Raw genomic sequence first — 20,696 nt, 5'->3', positions numbered from 1 at the left:
GTGAACCTGTGTCAGCTTTCTAGTGGTACTCCTGGAATTTTTTGAGACAGCCCACGAAAAAATTAGAAACTACACTAAAAGAAGAAGAAAACCTACAATAAACATACACTTTTGTTGAACAGGCCATAAGCAAAGAGCTTGCTTCAGTAGAACAGCAATCAAAATTTCAACAAGATTCAAATGCTTTTTAGATGGGACAGAGTTTTCTGGAATGGAAAGTAGTTTCTTTAATAATGAGAGGCTTCATATGCTAGAAATTAGTCCAATTTATAAAGGTAATATTTATTTATGGCTTCACATGCGGCCTGAGTACTATTTCTTGAATGTGTAATTTTAATCCATCATGGACACATATTCGCCTGGCTATGAACTCAGCATAGAAGGTCCTAGTATGGTTCTCATTAAGAGCACTTTCCTAATCCCAATTATTATTATTAACCATTTATAGAGAGCAACTATCACCGAGCGGGCATCATGGCACTAGTATTGATCAGTATAGAAGAGGTTCTGTGAGTAGTTTACAGAGGACTAAGTGGTATAATGTCATTACTGGAGGGAAAGACAGGTTTTTAAATTTCTCCTGAAGGTCAGCAGATTAGAATCAGTTATCAGAGAGAGAGAGGTAGTGTATTCCACAGTTGAGCTGCTTTGACTTGGAAAGCCCTATCTCCAAGCCATGGCTTTTTAAAATAGGGTATACAGACCCTGCGAGCAGGGGATGATCTCAAATTTCGTGTGGGTTTATATTAATCAACTTTCTATTGTGGAGACCTAGGTCCTTTGCCGTTCAGTACTCTGTGCATTATGAACAGAGCCTTAAATATACACCTTTCCTTCACTGAAAGCCAATGAAGTTCTTTCACCGTGCGGGTTGCCGAGTCAAATCTCAATTTATTTAGCGCTAACTTGGCAGCCTTCACCTGAATCCTTTGAAGCCGCCTGATCAGATAGTCTGGACTTGTTATATGCAATGAGTTACAGTTGTCCAATCTGCTCAGTACAGTACACTGTACTACTAACTTCCTAGAAGGCTGTGGGAGCAGATGGACAATTTTCTTTAGATTTTTAAGAAGTCCGTGGCTGACAGCTACAGTTTTATTGACGTGAGCCTCCGTTGAGTCTTGCGTCAATTTGGACTCCAAGATTCTGCACAGAATGTGCTAATTCCAAATCTGTATTATTGGTCCATGACCAGAAGTTAACTTGGTGCTGCTGTTGTAAATTCCCTGGCAAGCAGCACAAAAAATCAGTTTTATCTCTGTTGAATTTTAATGTGTTCTCATTGAGTCATTAGGTCATCTCTTTCAGACAAACATGAAGATTATTTAGATGAATTGGGACTGATTTATCCAATGATATTATTATTATCATCTGTGTACAAATGATATCCCAAAGAACTTAATCAAAGTCAGAAATGGCCTAAAATAAACATTGAGCAGGATGCCTCAAGGTTCGGCCATAAGCCCCTTACGGCTGAACCTTGAGGCACTTCATGCCAGATATCTTTGTAGTCAGATACAAAAGGGGGAAGAGATATTGCTTGTGATCTTCCAGATAGGCAATATTCAAACCATTTAAGGAGTGTGCCTCCTATCCCAACCTCTTTTAGGTGGGTAAGCAGAATTTGGTGGTTGACAGTGTCGAAGGCGGCATAAAGGTTCAACAGGATCAGTACCGCCATTCCATTTCTGCCTAGGTGAAATTCTGTGGCATTTGAAGCGAACAAGCATCATAGGAGGGCTCGGAGGTACTGCACTGAAATAATCAAGGAAAAGGGAATCAAATCGGTGACATCTTAAGGATTTTGGGTCCTCTAAAACCATTTCAAATGAATTATCCAATTTCTGCTTATTCAAGTCCTCATAAAGCAAGCAATGTTTAATTATATGTTAAACCTTCAAAAACAGCTGAAAGCTCAAGCAGCTTGATGTTGGCCAGCTAAATAGTACCAAAAGAAACCTTGAGCATGCATGCAAGCAATTATTTTTTCGTTTGGATCAAGATATTTTTATTTGCAACAGCAATATTTTATGTGGAATTCAGTGTCTAGCCAGCTTGTTACTCCCATGTTAGGAAATACATGCTAAGGGTGACCTGTTAGATGTTAAGTGGATCAGTGCATAATATAAAAATAAGTCCGACGCACATAGTGCTTGAAATTGTACCTTTTGTAGCTGAATATTTGTAATCACAAATATAACTCCCTTCACCATTGGTGTTCTTGTGCAATAGGGAAAATGTAATCAAAGCACTGCTTTGAGGATATTCATCATGCAATTGGTTAGGATATAACACATTTTTACTAATTTCTTTTCCCCTATTTGTCACTTTTCTCTTATGTGTTTGTGGGCACTTTTTAGGCTAAACAGATATCTGTGACGACCCTGGTGAGTAGGATACATCTGATGGGACAGAATAAAGGAGATGGACAGAGAACAGTATAGCGAGAGACGTGAAGTAGAGGGAGAATGGCGTAGAGATAGAGATGATGTAGAAAGATATGGGTTAGGGAGACAAATGACAAACATAGAGAAGGAAAGATAAAGATAGGCAGAAAGAGGAAGATGTAGGTAGAGAAATGGGTAAGATTTTAGAGCGCGGTAGAGAGAGATAGACTTGGGAAGCAAGGAAAGTAGAGAGAGGAAGCAGAGGAGAACAGGACTCCAAGGGGTGAGGTAGAGAGGGAGAGGTAAAGTAGAAAAAGAGGTAAGGGCAGCAAGAGGTAGATGTACAAATACTTGAGAAAAAAGATGCAAAGTAAAGAGAGAAAAATGAGAAGTGGTGTAGACAAATAGGTCAGGAAAGGAGTGATGGGTAGAGAGAGAGAGAAAGCTTGTACTAATGAATATCGAGCCGAAGAATATCGACATGCAAGAATATTGTGATATTGAGAGACAAAATATTGAATGGTAAGTGCATATATTCAAATATAGATTTACTAATCCTAAACCCAAATCTATGTACCTTGAAGATATATATCACCATGGTACATATATATGGAGTTATTTATAGAAAATCTATACTTACCCTTCGATACTTTGGATTCTATGTTTTGTCCTTGATATTTGCAAGTCTCAACATTTCTGGGTTCGATATTCAGGGTGCACACCGTAAGAAAATTATGGTGTAGAGCAAAAAGAGGAAATTGAGAAATGTGTGTGTAATAAGGGAAAAAGGGTGAGGTCTAAACGGATAAAGAGATGTGAGAGAGTGACCCAGAAGGAAATAGGTTGAGAGATATTTGAGGTGGTGGGGGTAAGCTGAAATAGAGAAGGAGGTCCAGAAAGATTTCTGTTTTTGTGAGAGAGAAAGAGACAGAGATAGAGAATTGATGATAAAGATAAATGGGCAGAGGTAGTGAATTAGAGGTAGCCAGAAAGGAGTAAGACAGAGAGGGGAAGGAAAAGGAAAAGAGGCATAATAAGAGAAAGGGGAAGTAGAGAAGTGAGGTAGTGAACTAATGGCGAGGTAAATTGATATTTTCTGTAGGGAGGTGGGGTGAAAGAGGAGAGGTAGTGAGGGAGATATGAGGTAGAGAGAGAAATGAAATAGAGTTGTTAGGAGGAGTGGTGGGGTAGAGAAAGGTCTGAGAGAGGTAGAGAGAAAAAAGGTAGAAGAGACAAAGAGCGAGACATAGAAAAGTTAGAGATGAGTTAGTGTGAAAAGTGAAGCCAATAGAGAAGAGATACAGGGAGAACAGATGAAAGAAACAGTGAGTAACAGAGAGAGGGATGAGGGAGAGTTGAGATAGAGAGGGATCGGAATAGGCATAGGTACAGAGAATGTTAAAGAATGGGGCTGGGTCTTGAGAAAGATGTCGATGGAGGTGAAGTTCAGTGATTTATATTGGGTCTTTGAGAAAAGCATCTGGTAGACAAAGCTGACATAGAGACAGCTGGGACAGAGAGAGGATAAAGGTACATAGATAAGGAGGGATACTGAGGTTAAGAGAGAGGATAATTGTAGAAGAGGTTAGATGAATTTAGGCAGGAGAAATGACACTGAAATATATATATATATATATATATATATATATATATATTTTTTTTTTATTTGATTACCACCAGCTGCCTGGGAGTGTGAGCATTAAGGCAGGACAGGGCTTGCACACACAGATTTATTATTCGTAAGCGAAACTATCAAAGTGGGTGAGTGGATGGGTTTGTGTGCGGTCTAGCATAGGAGACTGTGCTCGAGGCATACTCTTTTAGTGCAAAAACCTATGCCTAGACTGTTTTTTAGAATTCCACACATTGTATGTGTGCTGTACTGTGCAGTACATAAGCAATGTGTGTAATATTTGCAGAAATTAAAACATTTCTTCATGTTAGCGCCTGCTTCAAGCAGGCTGTTCTTTTAAGCAAAGCCCATATGGCTATTCTAGTAAATTAGACTTTACGTTGAAAACTTTGTTTGCTTGCGCTAGCCTGCCCAAGGTACACCCAAGTTGATGCAAAGTGGTGCAAAAAGCCATGCAAAGCCCTATTTAAACTGATAAATTGCACCTTTCCAGCACAAAATACTATTTGCGCTGAAAAGTAAATACCTTTGTAAGAGTTTGTACCACCTTGTATGACTTTGCCCTGACCCAAATCGTTTGCAAATCTGGCCCTAAATTTCCGTTAAACATGCTCAGTCGTCAAATTAGAAAAAAAAGCTGTTTTTTATGAGCAGCGTTTTTATGGTAGGAATTTCCACTTTCCCATTTACTTTATGGAGAGCCACTTGGAAGGCTGAGGCTCTAGGCAATTGCTCATTTTTGCCCATGCCTTAAAAAGACAAAATGTTGGCAGGGTATGCCCAGACGTGTATCCCTTGCTCGCTTTGCCACTGGATTCAAGCTAGCCTGGTCCCAGAATGCTTGTTTCCGGTCCAGGGAAGATCTGGCTTGGCAGTTCGGGCTGGACTGTTTCCATGAGGCACAGGGTCAAGACTGATTTGCATATGTCTGGGTTTGAACTGGGGTCGTGAAGTGAGCTAAAGAACGATAATAGATTCAACCCAGATCTGTGACTGGGGGTGGGTGTCAACGCTCCGTCCATTATCTCCTTGTGTTTGCTTAAAACCACTTTGGCACCAAATCATGCAGTTTAAAACACAATGTTGACATATATTTATTAAAAAGACATAGGCTTTGAAAGGGCACCCATTAAATATTCAAGTACTTTTATGTTGTGTCAAGGCAATGCACCCTGACACTCTCCAGGAATTTACCTCAGCTTTTCAAAATGTGCAATGGGTGCCACCCCTATATGTCACTAAGTATCTTCATTATCCCAGCAGGACCACCATATGCAAGGGGTGCCCCTTCTGACAAGAATTAAATACAATATGTCAGAGCCAGAATTTTGCAATATATGCCATCCAGATACCTTGGGTGACCCATAGGTCACAAATGACTCTAGAATGTCAGGACCACCATTTTGTGATGGTTGGCTGGACCCTATATGCCATGGTTGTCCTCACTCATGCTAAAAAGTGCCTCTAGTATGACAGTGCCAGCATTTTGCCACTGGTGTTCCACATGCAATAAATTACCTCTTGTATGCCGGCACCAGCATTTTACAATGGATGTCTCATATTCCAAGAATTACCTCCAGCTTTCAGTATGCCAGTGGCAGCATTTTTACCATGGGTGCCTCTGCCAGCCACAAACTACCACCAGTACGCCAGGGGTGGAAGGAGATTTGCTAGCATAGCTGATACACAAACATGCTCACTAACTCACACTCATTCACTCATTCACACACTCATTTATTCTCACTCTCTTACACTACCCGGCATTCTTTTTTTCTCCTCATTCCCACTCATTCTCACTCACGCTCATCCTCACTTTCGAAAACTCATTCTCAGTCACTGCTATGCATTCACACTTCCTCCCTCACACTCATTATCACACATTCATTCTAATTCACTCTCACTCACTGTCACTAACACCAACTAGCACTAAATCTTACTGTCACTCAGTCTCACTCATTCTCACTCACAACATTGTAGTTGTTCTTTGGCCGAGGCTGAATCTAGTGCATTAGCAGAGAAACCTGATCTACGGTACTTCATCCATTCTGGGCTCTAAATAGTATTCTATTAGGCCCCTTGTCCCCTAATTGTTTCCTGGTGTCTGTGTTCCCTTTGTGTTCTCATTCTCTTTCAAACGCCTTCCAGATCTGCCAGCCCCCACCTCATATCCCTCTGTGACAGGAAATCAAGTGAGGTAGGGGGTCTATCCAGGGGTATTCAGTGGTTTATGACTGACCTGGAAAACAGTGCTTTCTTGGCAAAGTCCATCTCTTCCGAAGGCACCATTATCACCTGGCCAGTGAGGGTTAGCCTGGCACACCGAGGGTCCTCAGGATCAATGCTGTACTTCCTGTGTGAAAATTGGGAATGTCAATGAATCTCGATCATTATGGCATGTATAATGATTCTGTGCTGCAGAGATGGACCATCAAAATTCCACTGTGTAATAAATATCGTTTTCCCTCAATTGCTGACAATCAGTGCACAGTGGTACCATGCAGTGTGCGGAATACAAGTTCAGGGTTAAATGAAGAGAAATAAAAACAAACATTGACAAAGCCAATAGGATTTACCATTGAGACCTATTGGCTTTGTCAATGTTTTTGTCATGCTGTACATTATCCCAGAGGCTGTTCAGCCTGACTAAATAAGAAAAAACAAAACAAGGAGCAGCGTAGTGGAATGATGTAGAGTAGAATGACATAGAGAGTAGTAGTGTAGAATGCACTGGCGTAACGTGCAGTAGAGTTGAGTGGTGTAGAGTAGAGCACAGTAGCATAGAGTGTGTGGGGCAGAGTAGAGTGGCATAGAGTTCAGTGGTGGAGAGTGCAGTCTTGTGGAGTACAGCGTCATAGAGTGGTGTACAGTGCATTGGTATAGAGTGCAGTGGTGTAGAGTAGAGTGGTGCAGAGTAGATTGGTATAAAGAGCAATGGCGTAGAGTACAGTGGTGCAGGGTAGAACAGAGTTGCGCAGTGGTGCAGAGTAGCTGGTGTAGAGTGCATTGGTTTTGAGTAAAGTGGTGTAGAGTGCATTGTCAGAGAGAACTTTGGTTTGGAGTGGAGTGGTGTAGAGAAGAAAGGTGCAGAGTAGAGTGGAGCAGCGTGGAGTGCAGTGGAGTGGTGTACAGAGCAGTGGGATAGAGTGCAGTAGTGTAGAGTAGATTGTTTCAGAGTCGAGTGAAGTGGCATGGCTTGGAGTGATGCAGGGTAGAGTCAAGTGGTGCAGCGTAGAGTGCAGTGGCATAGAGCAGTGGCGCAGAGTGCACTGGAGTGGAGTGGTACTGAGTAGAGTGCATTGGTGTAAAATTAACTGGCATAGAGTACAATGCTGCAGAGTAGAGTGGCATAAAGTAGAGTGTCGTAGAGTGCAGTTGTGCATAGTAGAGAAGAGCGGAGTGAAGTACATTGTCATAGAGTAGAGTGGTGCAGAGTAGATTGTAGAGGCGTAGAGTGGATTGGTATAGAGTACAGTATAGTGGTGGAGAATAGAGTGTTGTAAAGTATCAGAGCGGAGTGGCATAGAGTGGAGGGGCGTAGAGTGTTGTAGAATAGAGTGGAGTAAAGTGGCATAGAGGGACTTGTGTAGAAAATCGTAGAGTGAGGATTGTCCTAGAGTGGAGTACCATGTAGTGAAGTGTTGTGGAGTGGCGTAGAGTGGTGTAAACAAAGTAGATTGGCGTAGAGTACATTGGTTTTGAGTAAAGTGGTGTAGAAAGCATCAGCATAGAGAGCAGTGACATAGAGTACAGTGGTGTAGAGTGCCGCAGAGTGGAGTGCCATGGCACAGATTGCAGAGGCACAGGGTGAAGTGGCGCAGGGTGGAGTAGAGTGGCGTAGAATGCAGTGGCATAGAATAGATTGCTTTAGAGTAGAGTGGAGTGGTGCAGGGTACAGTGGAGTGGTGTAGGGTAGAGTGCAGTGATGCAGAGTAGATTAGAGTGATGTAAAGTGTAGTATGGTAGAGTACAGCAGCGTAGTGGAATGCTGTAGAGTAGAATGACATAGAGAGTAGTAGTGTAGAATCCACTGGCGTAACGTGCAGTAGAGTTGAGTGGTGTAGAGTAGAGCACAGTAGCATACAGTGTGTGGGGCAGAGTAGAGTGGCATAGAGTTCAGTGGTGGAGAGTGCAGTCTTGTGGAGTACAGCGTCGTAGAGTGGTGTACAGTGCATTGGTATACAGTGCATTGGCATAGAGTACTGTGGTGCAGAGTACAGTAGAGAGGTGTAGAGTGGAGTGGTGCAGAGTAGATTGCAGTGATGCAGAGTGGAGTGACGTAGAGTAGAGTGACAGAGTGGAGTGGCGTAGAGTGGAGTGGCGCGGAGTGGCGTAGAGTGGAGTGGCATAGAGTGGAGTGGCATAGAGTGGAGTGGCATAGTGTGGAGTGGGGTAAAGTGGAGTATGCACGGTGTGGTAGTGCACTGCAATTACAGGTAACACATCTTCAATTGAAATGACCATTACATTTGCACATATGTACCGTTTTACTGATAAAAGTGTACAGGGCAAAACAATAATGTGTGGAAATGTCATCATCTATTGTATTGATCTTTTGTTTACCATATTAAATCCCACACTTTGGGATTCACAAAAAATGTGCCCCATTTGTGCTTCCCCAATTCTGATATATTCTGAAATATCTGCAGTTTATTTACAGACATTTCAATTTTGTTGTGTGCTAGAAAAGTACAGCCCTCTGTCCAGCACACCTCCTGTCGCCAGCATAATTGCAACATAAATCCTCTAACTTTGAAAAAGAAAAGTAATCAGCAAGGAAGACAGAACCTGACATCTGACCCCCATCTTTGAATACATAGCATATGTGACAAGATAAGAACAAGATTTAAAGGCCTGTTTACAGAAATCAAGCACTGGTGGAAGGACACTGTAAAAAGGGTATGGGCTACGGAAGGGACAAACTCAAGCTGGACAGCCTAAAACAAATAAAGTCAGCAAATAGAAAGCAAGCAAATGCGAGTTACAAAATACAGAGCCGATGTGCTGTCTGGTAGGCTTCAACCTAAAAAAAAAATCAGTATGTGGGTAAAGCTTAGCCCATCTCTCTATCTCTTTTTTTTTTTTTATAATACTTTTTATTAATCAGCACCAGCATATCAATCACATTACAGAGGAGAAATAAGAGCATCACAAATTGGCGACAGGGTACATCAAGTAGTGCAAAAATATAAGTCATATGAAACGTCTAGGGCGAGGGAGGGTCCTTTTCCATGGGGGAGAAAGGTGGCTGACATATATCCCCATGATATGAATTCCACATGCCCCACACACGTGTCCACTTCTTAGGGCAGCCACGGGCTACATACACAGTTTTTTCTCTGAACATTGACCAGTCTAGGTCTTTCTCCCAATCGCCCACCTCTGGAGGCCGAGATGCCCCCCACTTCTGAGCAATGTTTCTTTTAGCAAGCATAAGCCCCAGAGAGGCCCATTGTAGCTGGCAATCATTCAAATCATTCGGTTCCCAGATATTCAACAAACATCTACGAGCATTCAGGGTGAGCTGTGTGGACAGGACAGCATTAATAACATCATGCACGCTATGCCAGTAAGATTGAATAATAGCACATTCCCAGATTATATGCATGGGGGTGCCTGTTTGGCCACACCCACGCCTACAGTTCCCCTCATCCATTTTTCCCATTCGCACCAATTGGGGACCAGTCACATATACCCTGTGGAGGATTTTGAGCTGAACTAGCCGGAGGCATGCCGGTATTGCCACGACTCTAGGCGAAGATACGGCCTCCTGTCAGTCCTCATCATCCATCTCAATTCCATCCCTGGACCACTTCTCCCGAAGCGACTGGAGGGGGTCCGGCGTGTTGTTTATTAGTTTCTTATATATTAGGGATATAGTGTTATCGGGGACAAGACCATCTAAAACTCTGTCCTCCAGTGGAGAGGATTCAGGAAGGGTGTTACCGCGCTGCAGATGGGAACGCAAAGCATGCCTGACCTGTGTGTATCGGAAAAATTCCGAATTTGCTAAGTCGAACTGCTGCTGTAAGGTGGCGAATGATTTAACTTCATTTTTATCCCCTAGGTCACGTATTTGCGAGAGTCCTATTAGATCCTACTTGTCTAACCCCTTGCTTTTCCAAAAGCTACCCAGTTGTTCGGAGTCCCACAGTGGCGTTGCGAGAGTGAGCCTGCGACTCCAGCTGAGACATTTGGTGGCAGTGTGCCAGACGTGGACTGTATGTTTGGTGGGACCCGTGAGGGCAAAGTGGCGCGGCCCGGAATAGAGGGCTCTATTATAGTTCCCACCCGGTAGGAGCCACCTGTCCATAGTATAGCCTGGGTTCCCAGGGAGAGTGTAAGTGCCATGGTTTATGGCTGCCAGATGGGCCGCCCAATAATACTTCTTAATGTCGGGGAGGCTAATGCCCCCATCATACCAATTTAAAGTGAGCTTTTTAAAGGCAATACGTGGCTTTCCACTCCATAGCAAGTCACGTTGGAGGCTCTCCACCTCTCTGAAGTAGGACGCTGGGACCAGGTCTAAGGAATGTTGCAGGGCATATATAAACCGAGGCAAAGACATCATCTTAAAAAGGGCCTTCTTTCCCAGTATTGAGAGCGGGAAAGATTTCCAGTTACGCATGTCCTTGCGCAGCCTGGCCAAGGGGGGTGGAGGGGGGGGGGGGGCGGGAGTACATTTTGGGAATAACGGAGCGATGGGTTCAGGGAGAGAAAAATGCCCAGATATTTAAAGCCATTGGAGCATAGTTGTATTGGGCATCCCTGCGGTTGGACGGGCGGCTCCCCAGCCAAAACAAACCACAAAGATTTGCCCCAATTGATAGAGTACCCAGAGAACCTGCCACACATGGCAAGAATATCTAAAACCACAATCAAGGACCGTCTCGGAGAGGTCAAGTACAGCAGGATATCATCTGCCTAGAGCGAAATGCGGTCTTCCCAATCTGGGGACCAGCGCATGCCCCGGATCATCGTATCCCAGCGTATCCATGCCGCCAGTGGTTCCAAGGATAGGGCAAATAGGAGAGGGGACAAAGGGGCACCCCTGCCGGGTCCCCCGGCCCAACTCAAAGGTGGCAGATTTTTTGTTGTTGACCACTACTTGGGCCAGCGGGTTAGCATATAGGAGCTGTACCCATCGAATGAAGTTTGGGCCGAACCCAAACTTTTCCAGCACTGCCCAGAGATACGGCCATTCAATGGTATCAAAGGCCATAGTGGCGTCTAGGGAGGCTATTACCGCTGGTTCCAGAATAGAGGCCACTCTGCCCAGTACCGCATGCACCCTTCGCAGGTTAAGTGCAGTATTGCGATGCGGAATGAAACCCGACTGGTCGGAATGGACTAGATTCTCGATAACAGTAATCAGACGGTTGGCCAATAGTTTAGCCAAAATCTTAGGTTCCGCATTTAGGAGGGAGATCGGTCTGTACGAACCACAGTCAGATTTTGGTTTCCCCTCCTTATGAATGGTGATGATGGTGGCTGTCCTCTGGTCCACATGCAGTAACCCTTCTCTCTGTCTCTTAAAGCTCTTTTTTCTGGTAATCACATAAGGAAACCAACTCCTCTGTTGTCAAGCCAGACCTAAAAAGTGATTATCATATTGCTATTTTCAAGGCTAAACATATTTTAAAGGACAGAGTAGTACTTGAAACTGACATCTGTTTAAATCTGAAAGCCCAATGTTTTAGTCTGAAAGCGAAATGTTTGCTGGCACTGTCACCAGATTCCACAAACTGTTTATGTCCACATCATGGCAAATGCACCCTTTTAAACTTTTTCTTTCTTTATTTTTCATTTCAAACCAACGTGTCTTAACAACACAGTAAACAAAGGACACTTTCCTATTTTCATGGCATTACATTTGCAGAAATTCCAAGATAGTACAATACTGTATTCAAATAGTATAACACATCATGTCTATATCATTACGTGGTCTCTTCCCATCAAAATGGTTAACCAATGTTGTACCTCCAACCACAAATTATCACTATAACTAACGGTCTTTCGCACTTCACCACTCTTCGCACGGGAACCCCATGGGGCAATCTTACATGTCAAGGTACACTACGGGGTAACTATACTACATGATAGTATAAACTCAAAGCGTATCACTCACCCTCAGCAGTCTCATTGTCGCCTTCCTTAGCAGCTCTATACGCACTATACAGCGCCCAGAAGTTCTTAGGCCTATTGCGGGAGGGAGGAGTTTGCTAAAGTACTCCGTTTGAGTACAACAATACAGCATATCAGATGCCCATTGGGTCTTCGTAAAAACTACACATGATGACAGAATTCAGCACAATGTCATACATTCAACCCAGTACAGAGATCTGGGCCTAAATCCATCGTTTTTTTGCTCATCATGCCATTCCAGTTTGAACCCAGCCATATGCAAATCAGTCTTGACCCTGTGTCTCATGGGAACAGTCCAGCCCGAACTGCCAAGCCAGGTCCTCCCTGGACTGGAAACAAGCATCCTAGGACCGGTTTCGGGGTTTCACCCCTCTTCAGCCAGGATAGCTTGATTCCAGTGGCATGGAGAGCACGGGACCCACGTCTGGGCATACCCGTCCAACTCGGGTGGCAAATGCAAAAACAACAGTTGATGGACAGAATGCAGAACAATGTCATACATTCACCCCAGTACAGAGATCTGGGCCTAAATCCATCGTTTTGGGTCTTCGTAGGCAGCGGCCCTTTTGACCAACAGATCGTCACTCTGCGCATGGTTATCAGTAGCCCCATGTCCACTAACCTGCGCATCCCTGGAGGGAAAGGTTTGGAGTAGCTCAGCAGCACCAGGGCTGGCTCCGGCTCAAGCTCCCGCCCTATAATCGCAGCTATTTCAGAGAATACACTATCCCAAAATTACGCAACACCCGGACAGAACCGTGCCAAATGCATGAAGTCAGCCACCTGCTCATTGCAACACTCACACACCTCAAGTCTTCCCTCAGACCATACCTTCTAAGTCTCTCCGGGGTGTAGTAAACTCTATTGAGATATTTGAAGTGCATCAGTCGGTGTCTACTGTTGAGGGATACTCTTTTTGTGTTAGTGCAACAGTATGACCACATTGTGTCATCAATCTCCTTATTCAGGACCCTTTACCATGCCAAGCGAGCCTTAGTAAAATAATTCTCCTTATAGGACATAGTGTGTTTAGAAATTTTAGAAACTAGTCTTGTCGGTACGTCAGTTTTTATAACTAATGAAAGGGCATTCAGTTCCGGCCGTTCCGCCAAGTCAGTCCCCAATAGCTGAAGTACTGCATGTCTGGTACTATGAAATTGAAACTTGGTTAGAAGAGTGGGTGTTTCCACGCCAACTGTTATGGTGTCCAAAGTTTTTGCTGTGCCTCCCACAAATAAATCCCCTGCTGTATTGATCTTAATGGAAGCGAGTGCACGTACAACGCCTCCATCTCTGCACGGCGGCAACCAATGACACCACTCCAACGGAGCGAGAGGTGAATAAAGGATAGCCCTAGCCTGCAGCTTTAAGAGGGTATGCCAGGCATGAGTGGTCACATTAATCGAATCTAGAATTCCAGTCCTACGGTCAGGGGGCAAAAAAAGCAGAGTAGGCAGGGGGGGGGGGGGAAGCAACCTCCCTTTCAATGCTAAGATGAGGGATGTCTGATGTGCCGTGCATCCATAGGGAAGGATGTATGTCGTTACAACGCACACTTTTACAACGCATGCACTTACAACGCATTTTTTACAACGCAACATCCATTACAAAGCACTCCATTACATAGCATGACACTACAACGCATTTTTAAAAACTACCTTTACAACGCATTCCATTACATCGCATACTACCTTTACAACGCATACCATTACAACGCATAATATTAAATTGCATTTAAGGTAAGTATTAGATAGTATAGGGGTAAAAATTACTTTTCTAACTCCAGGGGGTGCAACAGTAGGGAAAGTGTTGGATAGTATAGGGGTAAAAATTACTATTCTAACTCCAGGGGGTGCAACAGTAGAGTAAGTGTTGGATAGTATAGGGGTAAAAATTACTATTCTAACTCCAGGGGGTGCAACAGTAGGGTAAGTGTTGGATAGTATAGGGGTAAAAATTGCTATTCTAACTCCAGGGGGTGCAACAGTAGGGTAAGTGTTGGATAGTATAGGGGTAAAAATTACTATTCTAACTCCAGGGGGTGCAACAGTAGGGAAAGTGTTGGATAGTATAGGGGTAAAAATTACTATTCTAACTCCAGGGGGTGCAACAGTTGGGTAAGTGTTGGATAGTATAGGGGTAAAAATTACTATTCTAACTCCAGGGGGTGCAACAGTAGGGTAAGTGTTGGATAGTATAGGGGTAAAAATTACTATTCTAACTCCAGGGGGTGCAACAGTAGGGAAAGTGTTGGATAGTATAGGGGTAAAAATTACTATTCTAACTCCAGGGGGTGCAACAGTAGAGAAAGTGTTGGATAGTATAGGGGTAAAAATTACTATTCTAACTCCAGGGGGTGCAACAGTAGGGTAAGTGTTGGATAGTGTAGTGTAATATTATGCGTTGTAATGGTATGAGTTGTAAAGGTAGTATGCGATGTAATGGAATGCGTTGTAAAGGTAGTTTTTAAAAATGCGTTGTAGTGTCATGCTATGTAATGGAATGCGTTGTAATGGATGTTGCGTTGTAAAAAATGCGTTGTAAGTGTAGTGCGTTGTAACAGTTGCGTTGTAAATGTTGTTCCCCCATAGGGAAGCATGTGCGCACTGTGCTGCTCTATAATAAAGATCAAAATCGGGCGCCCCTAGACCCCCCATGTGGTATGGTAATGTAAGAATTTGCCATTTAACCCTCGGTTGTTTGCCCGCCCAAGCTAGTTTTACCAAAATAGTGGCGAGTCGCTTGAAAAATTTTTAAATGAAGAAACGCCACCATGGAAGATACCGATGAGTTTATTTGAGAAGATGAAAAGGCCCTCGATGTACTATTGATAATGGCAATAGTAAAGAAATGTATTACAGGCAGTCAGCAGTAATTAGCATAAAATAAACGTGGCCCAGCTTTCCCCATACTTAAGAAAGTGATGGATAAATAATCATATTGTTTTTTCAGGTAGGGTCCTCAAAGCCCTCTTGTCGAGAGACTATTCCGACTGAAGCAGTATCAAAGGAAATTACATAGTCCTTCCCCACTGACATTGTTGGAGACATTCTTCAGAACACAGTCAACATCAAACATGTACAAAAATTAAATACACAGTCCTGATCACAATGGTACCCAAATTTTTTTTTCCATCAGCACTAAGGAAGTCATGTATGATACAGTAACAGAAGTAGAACTCAAATTGTTGCGAATATAATCATTATCATTAGACCCATTTCCCCCTCTCGACCAATGAGCCATTGAAAGCCAGTATATGCAGTTAGCAACTGTCCTCGTGAGGGGACTGTGTCTCGGACCAAGAAACGGTTGTCGGGAAGTTGGTGGAATAGTCTTATGAGACATTATAGATTCAGGCATCTGTCGGAGTCTCCTGCGCCGTGTGACCGGTGAACTGCTGCGTCTCATCCCATGTTTCCAGCCCAAAGTGTTTTCTCCATGGGTCCCATATCCTGTGAAATTTCTTCGGGCACCCCCTGCTACGATATGTGACTTGCTCGGCCGTCATGTACATGTCCATCCCCTTAGTCCTTTCCTGTATGGCCGGACTGTCGGCCACACCCCAGTTCCTAGCTTTGTCCCGTTTGGCCACCACCAACCCCAACGAAGCAAAGATCAACTGGGTCCTAGTGACGTCCACTTCACTAGGGATCCCCAGGAGCACAAATTTGGGTTCCATTGGTAATGTCACCCCCAAGACCGTTCCCAATAAGCCAATCACTTGCGTCTAGTATGGCCTGAGTGTTGGGCAAGCCCAGATCATATGGTAGAAATCATTGTTAGTGATCTTGCACATCAGACACAGCGGCAACTCTGCTCTCCTATGGAGTCTTTCCCTGTCATAATACGTTTGATACAATATTTTGAATTGAATTAATCGAAGCCGAGCCTTAATGGCCTCCTCTCTGAGATGCATCAATTGTGCCTCCCAATCGATATCCTCTAGGGACCCAACGGCCCTCTCCCATCTTGTTCGGAGACCTAGCAAGTCGTCGGGAAGATTATTATTGATGGTTTTATATGTGAAGGAGACCGCTTTACCAATAAGTTCCTCCTGTAGAAGCCTACCTTCTAGGGGAGCGTATTCCGGGAGTTGCTCATGGGGGATGCTTCCCGCCTGCTACGCGTGTCGCAGTCGTGCATACTTAAGGAATTGAGAATCAGCCATATTATATTCCTGCTTAAATTTAGTCCATGTTTTAAGTTCTCCTTTTTTAACTATGTCCCCTATCGTAGAGATGCCAAGGAGGTCCCAGGTCTCGAATCCAGTAAGTTTACAGAGTTCTCTAAGCCAGGCATGGAGTGGTGTGGAGCGCGTAAACCGCTTCGTCCAACCCAGGGTCCTGCTAGCCCTCTTCCACACCAATAGTGTCACTTGAGTCGCCGGTAGCAGTCTTGAGCTGCCCTTTCCCCCATATAGATAATGTAGGCGTGTGTGAGGTTGCAATGTCTTCCTTTCAAGATGGTATGTGGAGTGGTCTCTATGTTTGTGTGCACATTCCTTGATGGGGATCAGGTGGGTTGCCTAATAGTAGGCCTCTATATCAGGGAGTGCAATCCCTCAGTTGTAGGGGTTGCGTCTCAGTGTCTGTAATGCAATTCTGGGGTGTCCATCCTGCCATAATAGAGATCGAATTTTGCTGTCGATTTCAGAGAAGATAGCCCAAGGCAGAAGATGGTATGTATTTTGGAGGGCGTATAAGAGTTGTGGCAAGGTGATCATTTTAAAGAGAGCAGAGCGACCCAACAAGGTGAGAGGAAGGTCCTTCCATCTCTCGATATCAGCCTTAAAGTTGCCCAGGACAACATTCAGATTCTCACTTCTACACACCTTCGTGTGGGGCGTAACAAAAATACCCAGATACCTAAAACCCCTCGACACCACTTGCAATTCCCCAGGCAAAGGACAATCTAGTGGGGCGTCAGACGGAAAGCATATCGTGGATTTATTCCAATTGATTTTGTAACCTGAGTGTTGTCCGTATTCGGTAATCAAATCAAAGAGGACTGGTATCGTCATCTCAGGGTAAGTGATGTATAGCAGGATGTCATCCGCGTAAAGGGAGATTTTCTCCTCTTCCGCATCTGTGATGTGGAAGCCCCGGATCGAAGGATGTATTCTAATAGCACAGGCAAGGGACTCCAGAGTAAGCGCAAAGAGGAGGGGGCGATAGGGGGCAGCCCGGTCTCATCCCTCTCTTGATAGGGAAGGGAGTTGAACATCGACCACTGACCCGCACTGTGACCATCAGACGATTCTATAGAAGTGCCACCCAACCTCGAAATTTCGGCCCTAGTCCAAATTTGGACATAGTGGCATCCAGGAATTGCCAGTTAATGGCGTTGAACGCTTTTTCTGTGTCCAGTGACAAAAACACCTGTAAGTTCGGACGGTTATGTACCTCCATAAGCCAATTGTGAGTGCGTCTGAGGTTCAGTCAGGTGGATCTACCTGGCATGAAACCGAATTGGTCTTTGTGAATCAGGCTCCCAATCACACTCATAAGGGCGCGTCGCTAGCAGGGTGGCCAAAATCTTGACCTCCGAGTTCAGTAGAGAGATGGGTCTACAAGACCCACACGGATCGCGAGGTTTACCCTCCTTATATATGACCACGATAGTGGCCATCCGCAGGTCCTGGGGAAGAATCCCTTCTCGGGCGTCAAGGAAAAGCCAGAGGAGATGGGACAGAGAGTGGTTGCATATCTTCTGTGAAATTCTGTGAGCAACCCATTAGTACCAGGGGTCTTTCAGGGGCGCAGTTTTGCCACCGCTTCTTGGACCTCTGCTAGTGTTAGGTCTTCATCTAAAGCCCGAGTGTCCGCCTCCTCCAACATTGGAGTGGGGATTACCTCTAGATATTCCTGCGTCTCAACCAACGATTTTTGGGGCCGTGCCCTATTAAGATCTCTGTAGTATTCGGCAAAAGCAGTGGCCACTCCCTCATCTGTGCATGGAGTGTTCCCTTGGAGGTCCATCACTGTTGCTACCAACCTGTTTTGAACTTCGGGTCTGCTAAGCCAGGCCAGAAGCTTCCCAGCCTTATCCCCACTTCGTAAAGGCAATTTAGGGTCACCAGGTGAAGTTTCCTCGCGGCGTCAGAGGCCAGCTCCTTGTATTCCCTTTGTAGGGTTACAAGTTTACTGGACTGTTCGGAATCATTATGCTGAAAAACCTATGTATCTAAATCATTTATTTTTTGTTCTAGATCCATCAGGCTCTTGTTTTTCTCTCGCTTTTCCCAAGCAATACGATTCTGGGCCCTGTCACGTAGCACCGTTTTGTAAGCCTCCCAGACCGTCACACCAGATGAGACAGAGTCTTTGTTGTCTAGGAAATATATGTTTGTGTCTGCCATGATACCCTTTGCAGTTTTGGTATTCTGCAGGTCCCATGGGTTCAGTCTCCATCCCCGAACCCCTCCTCGCTCCCTCAAACCTAACTCCACCAGAAGTGGGGAGTGATCCAAAAGGCCCCTGGCTGTATATTCTGCATGCCCCGCTCCGTATACTTCCCCTCTGGGAACAAATATGTAGTCCAGTCTGGAGTGTGAGTCAAGGGCCCCCCGAGTGGAAGGAATATTGTCTGGTTTGGGGGTGTTTTGCCCGACAGATGTCCGTCAGTCACATCGTCATGGAGAAGCGTTGTAGTAGTGTGGTTGTTGTGGATCTGATCCCACCCACAGAGCGGTTGATGGCCGGATCCATTACATCATTAAAGTCCCCCCTACTATATGTAGTGCGGAAGGTATCTCGATCAATACATCAATTACCTTCCTCATGGTGGGGGCCTGCAATCTGGGGGGGTGCATATACGCATATCAGGAGGGCCTCTACCCAGCCTCACATCCCCTGGACTCCTACGTATCTGCCTAGGGAGTCGTGCCAAATGCGTGTAGTTTGAAAGGGAATATTCTTCTTGATCAGGATTACTACTACCATGCCCCAGTGGTGAACCCCAAATGTGCCAGAACCCTGTAAACCCCACAAGCGATAAACCCGCACTGTGTTCCCCTGAGATGCGTTTCTTGTAGCATCACAACCTCTGGGTGGAGTCATTTTATGTGTTGTGACACAAGTCCACGATTGATCTTGTCTCCCAGTCCATTAATGTTCCAAGTCAGGACCGTCAGGGTGGGACTCCCGGCCATGGTGTCGCTGGTAACATTATATCGGGGAAGTTGCGATGGGGAGGGTGAATGTCCCCCCTGTTTTCTCCTGTTAAACAATTATCTCGGTTTCTTAATCCTAGTGTTTGGCACACAAACATAGAAACTTCTAACATCAAACTGTAAAAACTCCACCCCCACCCCACCTCCCTCAATCCCCTTCGAACCTCTTGCCCCACCATCTCTGTAAATGGCCTTTGGTTGGCGTGGATAGGTCGGTCTGTCGATCTCTCCCTCCCCTCCCGTTCACAAGCCCAGAATCCCCAACTCTTACAGTTTATGGTGTACTGGTGGTCTGTCCAGCTGCTGTACAGGATCCAGCACTTCTTCTTCGAAGAGGCAGGGACAGAAAGTATAAAACAGCAAATAGACAGAAGAGAGAAAAAGAAAAAAGTGGAGAGGAAAGAGAAAAGAGAGAGAAAGGGGGGTGGGAAACGGCATGGAGGTCCTCCACGCCGGAGATTAGCTTGCAGCAGCCTGGTCGATGGGCCCACCACTCGTGGGCAAAGTGTCCACGTTCAGTTCTTCAACTCTTCCACTCTGTTCGAGCACCAAGATTGCCTTTTCTAGTGGATGTCTTGATGCTGGGCCAGAAGACCTGTCGGTATCGTCTGAGCCCGATTGCTGGTTGGGGGAGCCGACGCCCTGTGCCGTGTCTGTTTCAGATGGAGTGTCATCCTCTTTGCGACCACCTTGACTCCTTGTGAGAGGCGCAAGTACTTTTCTAGCATACGGTGTGCCTTTAAGGAGTCTCAGTGGTCGCCCCGTAGCTGTGCGGTTCCGTCTCCTCGGAGACCCATCCTCATTAGTTCTAGCCCCTCTTCGTAGGGAGTCTGGAGACGTCTCTTTTGGAGGCTGGAGCGCTGGTCTTTCCTCTACCCATGCCCATGCCTCTTCCGATGTCTGGAAGAAGAAAACCTTCCCCTTAAAAAGAACTTTTAACTTTGCCGGAAACAAGAGCATGTAATGAAGCTGGAGGGCTCGCAACTTAGTCTTAACCGAATCAAAGGTGCAGCACTGTCTTTGCACCTCGCGGCTGTAATCTAGAAACGTCATGATCTTCGAGCTTTCAAAGCAGACTTCCCCCTTGCGGCGCATTTCTTTGAGGATCATGTCCCTATCTAGAAAACTCAAGAGTTTCGCAATAATGGGTCTCGGCGGAGCTCCGGGAGGAGGTTTAGCACTTGAGGCGCTGAGCACGTTCTATGATGAAGCACTGGGAGAACTGCTCCAGTGGGATGACATCGGTCAAGTAATCAGGAAGGTTGCAACATTGGATCCCTCCACGCCCTCTGGAAAACCCACGAAGCGGAGGATGTTTCTTCGGGTCCGGTTTTCCGCATCGTCTATCCTCCACAGCATATCC

The 20,696-nt window shown here is 45.1% G+C and overlaps 1 protein-coding gene across 1 annotated transcript in view; it reads right to left on the bottom strand.

Moving 5' to 3' along the window:
* CREG2 (cellular repressor of E1A stimulated genes 2) overlaps positions 1 to 20,696 on the bottom strand; it is a 74,878-nt gene that overhangs the window by 3,148 nt on the left and 51,034 nt on the right. Inside the window, exon 3 of the mRNA XM_085622756.1 lies at positions 6,257 to 6,370. Coding sequence (XP_085478882.1) covers positions 6,257 to 6,370 — 114 coding nt within the window. The remainder of the gene's footprint in view (positions 1 to 6,256; positions 6,371 to 20,696) is intronic.

The sequence above is a fragment of the Triturus cristatus genome, chromosome 8, assembly GCF_964204655.1.
Source record: "Triturus cristatus chromosome 8, aTriCri1.1, whole genome shotgun sequence".
In the NCBI taxonomy this organism is placed as follows: Eukaryota; Metazoa; Chordata; class Amphibia; order Caudata; family Salamandridae; genus Triturus; species Triturus cristatus.
The sequence above is the reverse complement of the archived record's forward strand: the minus strand, read 5'-3'. Positions and strand labels throughout refer to the sequence as shown.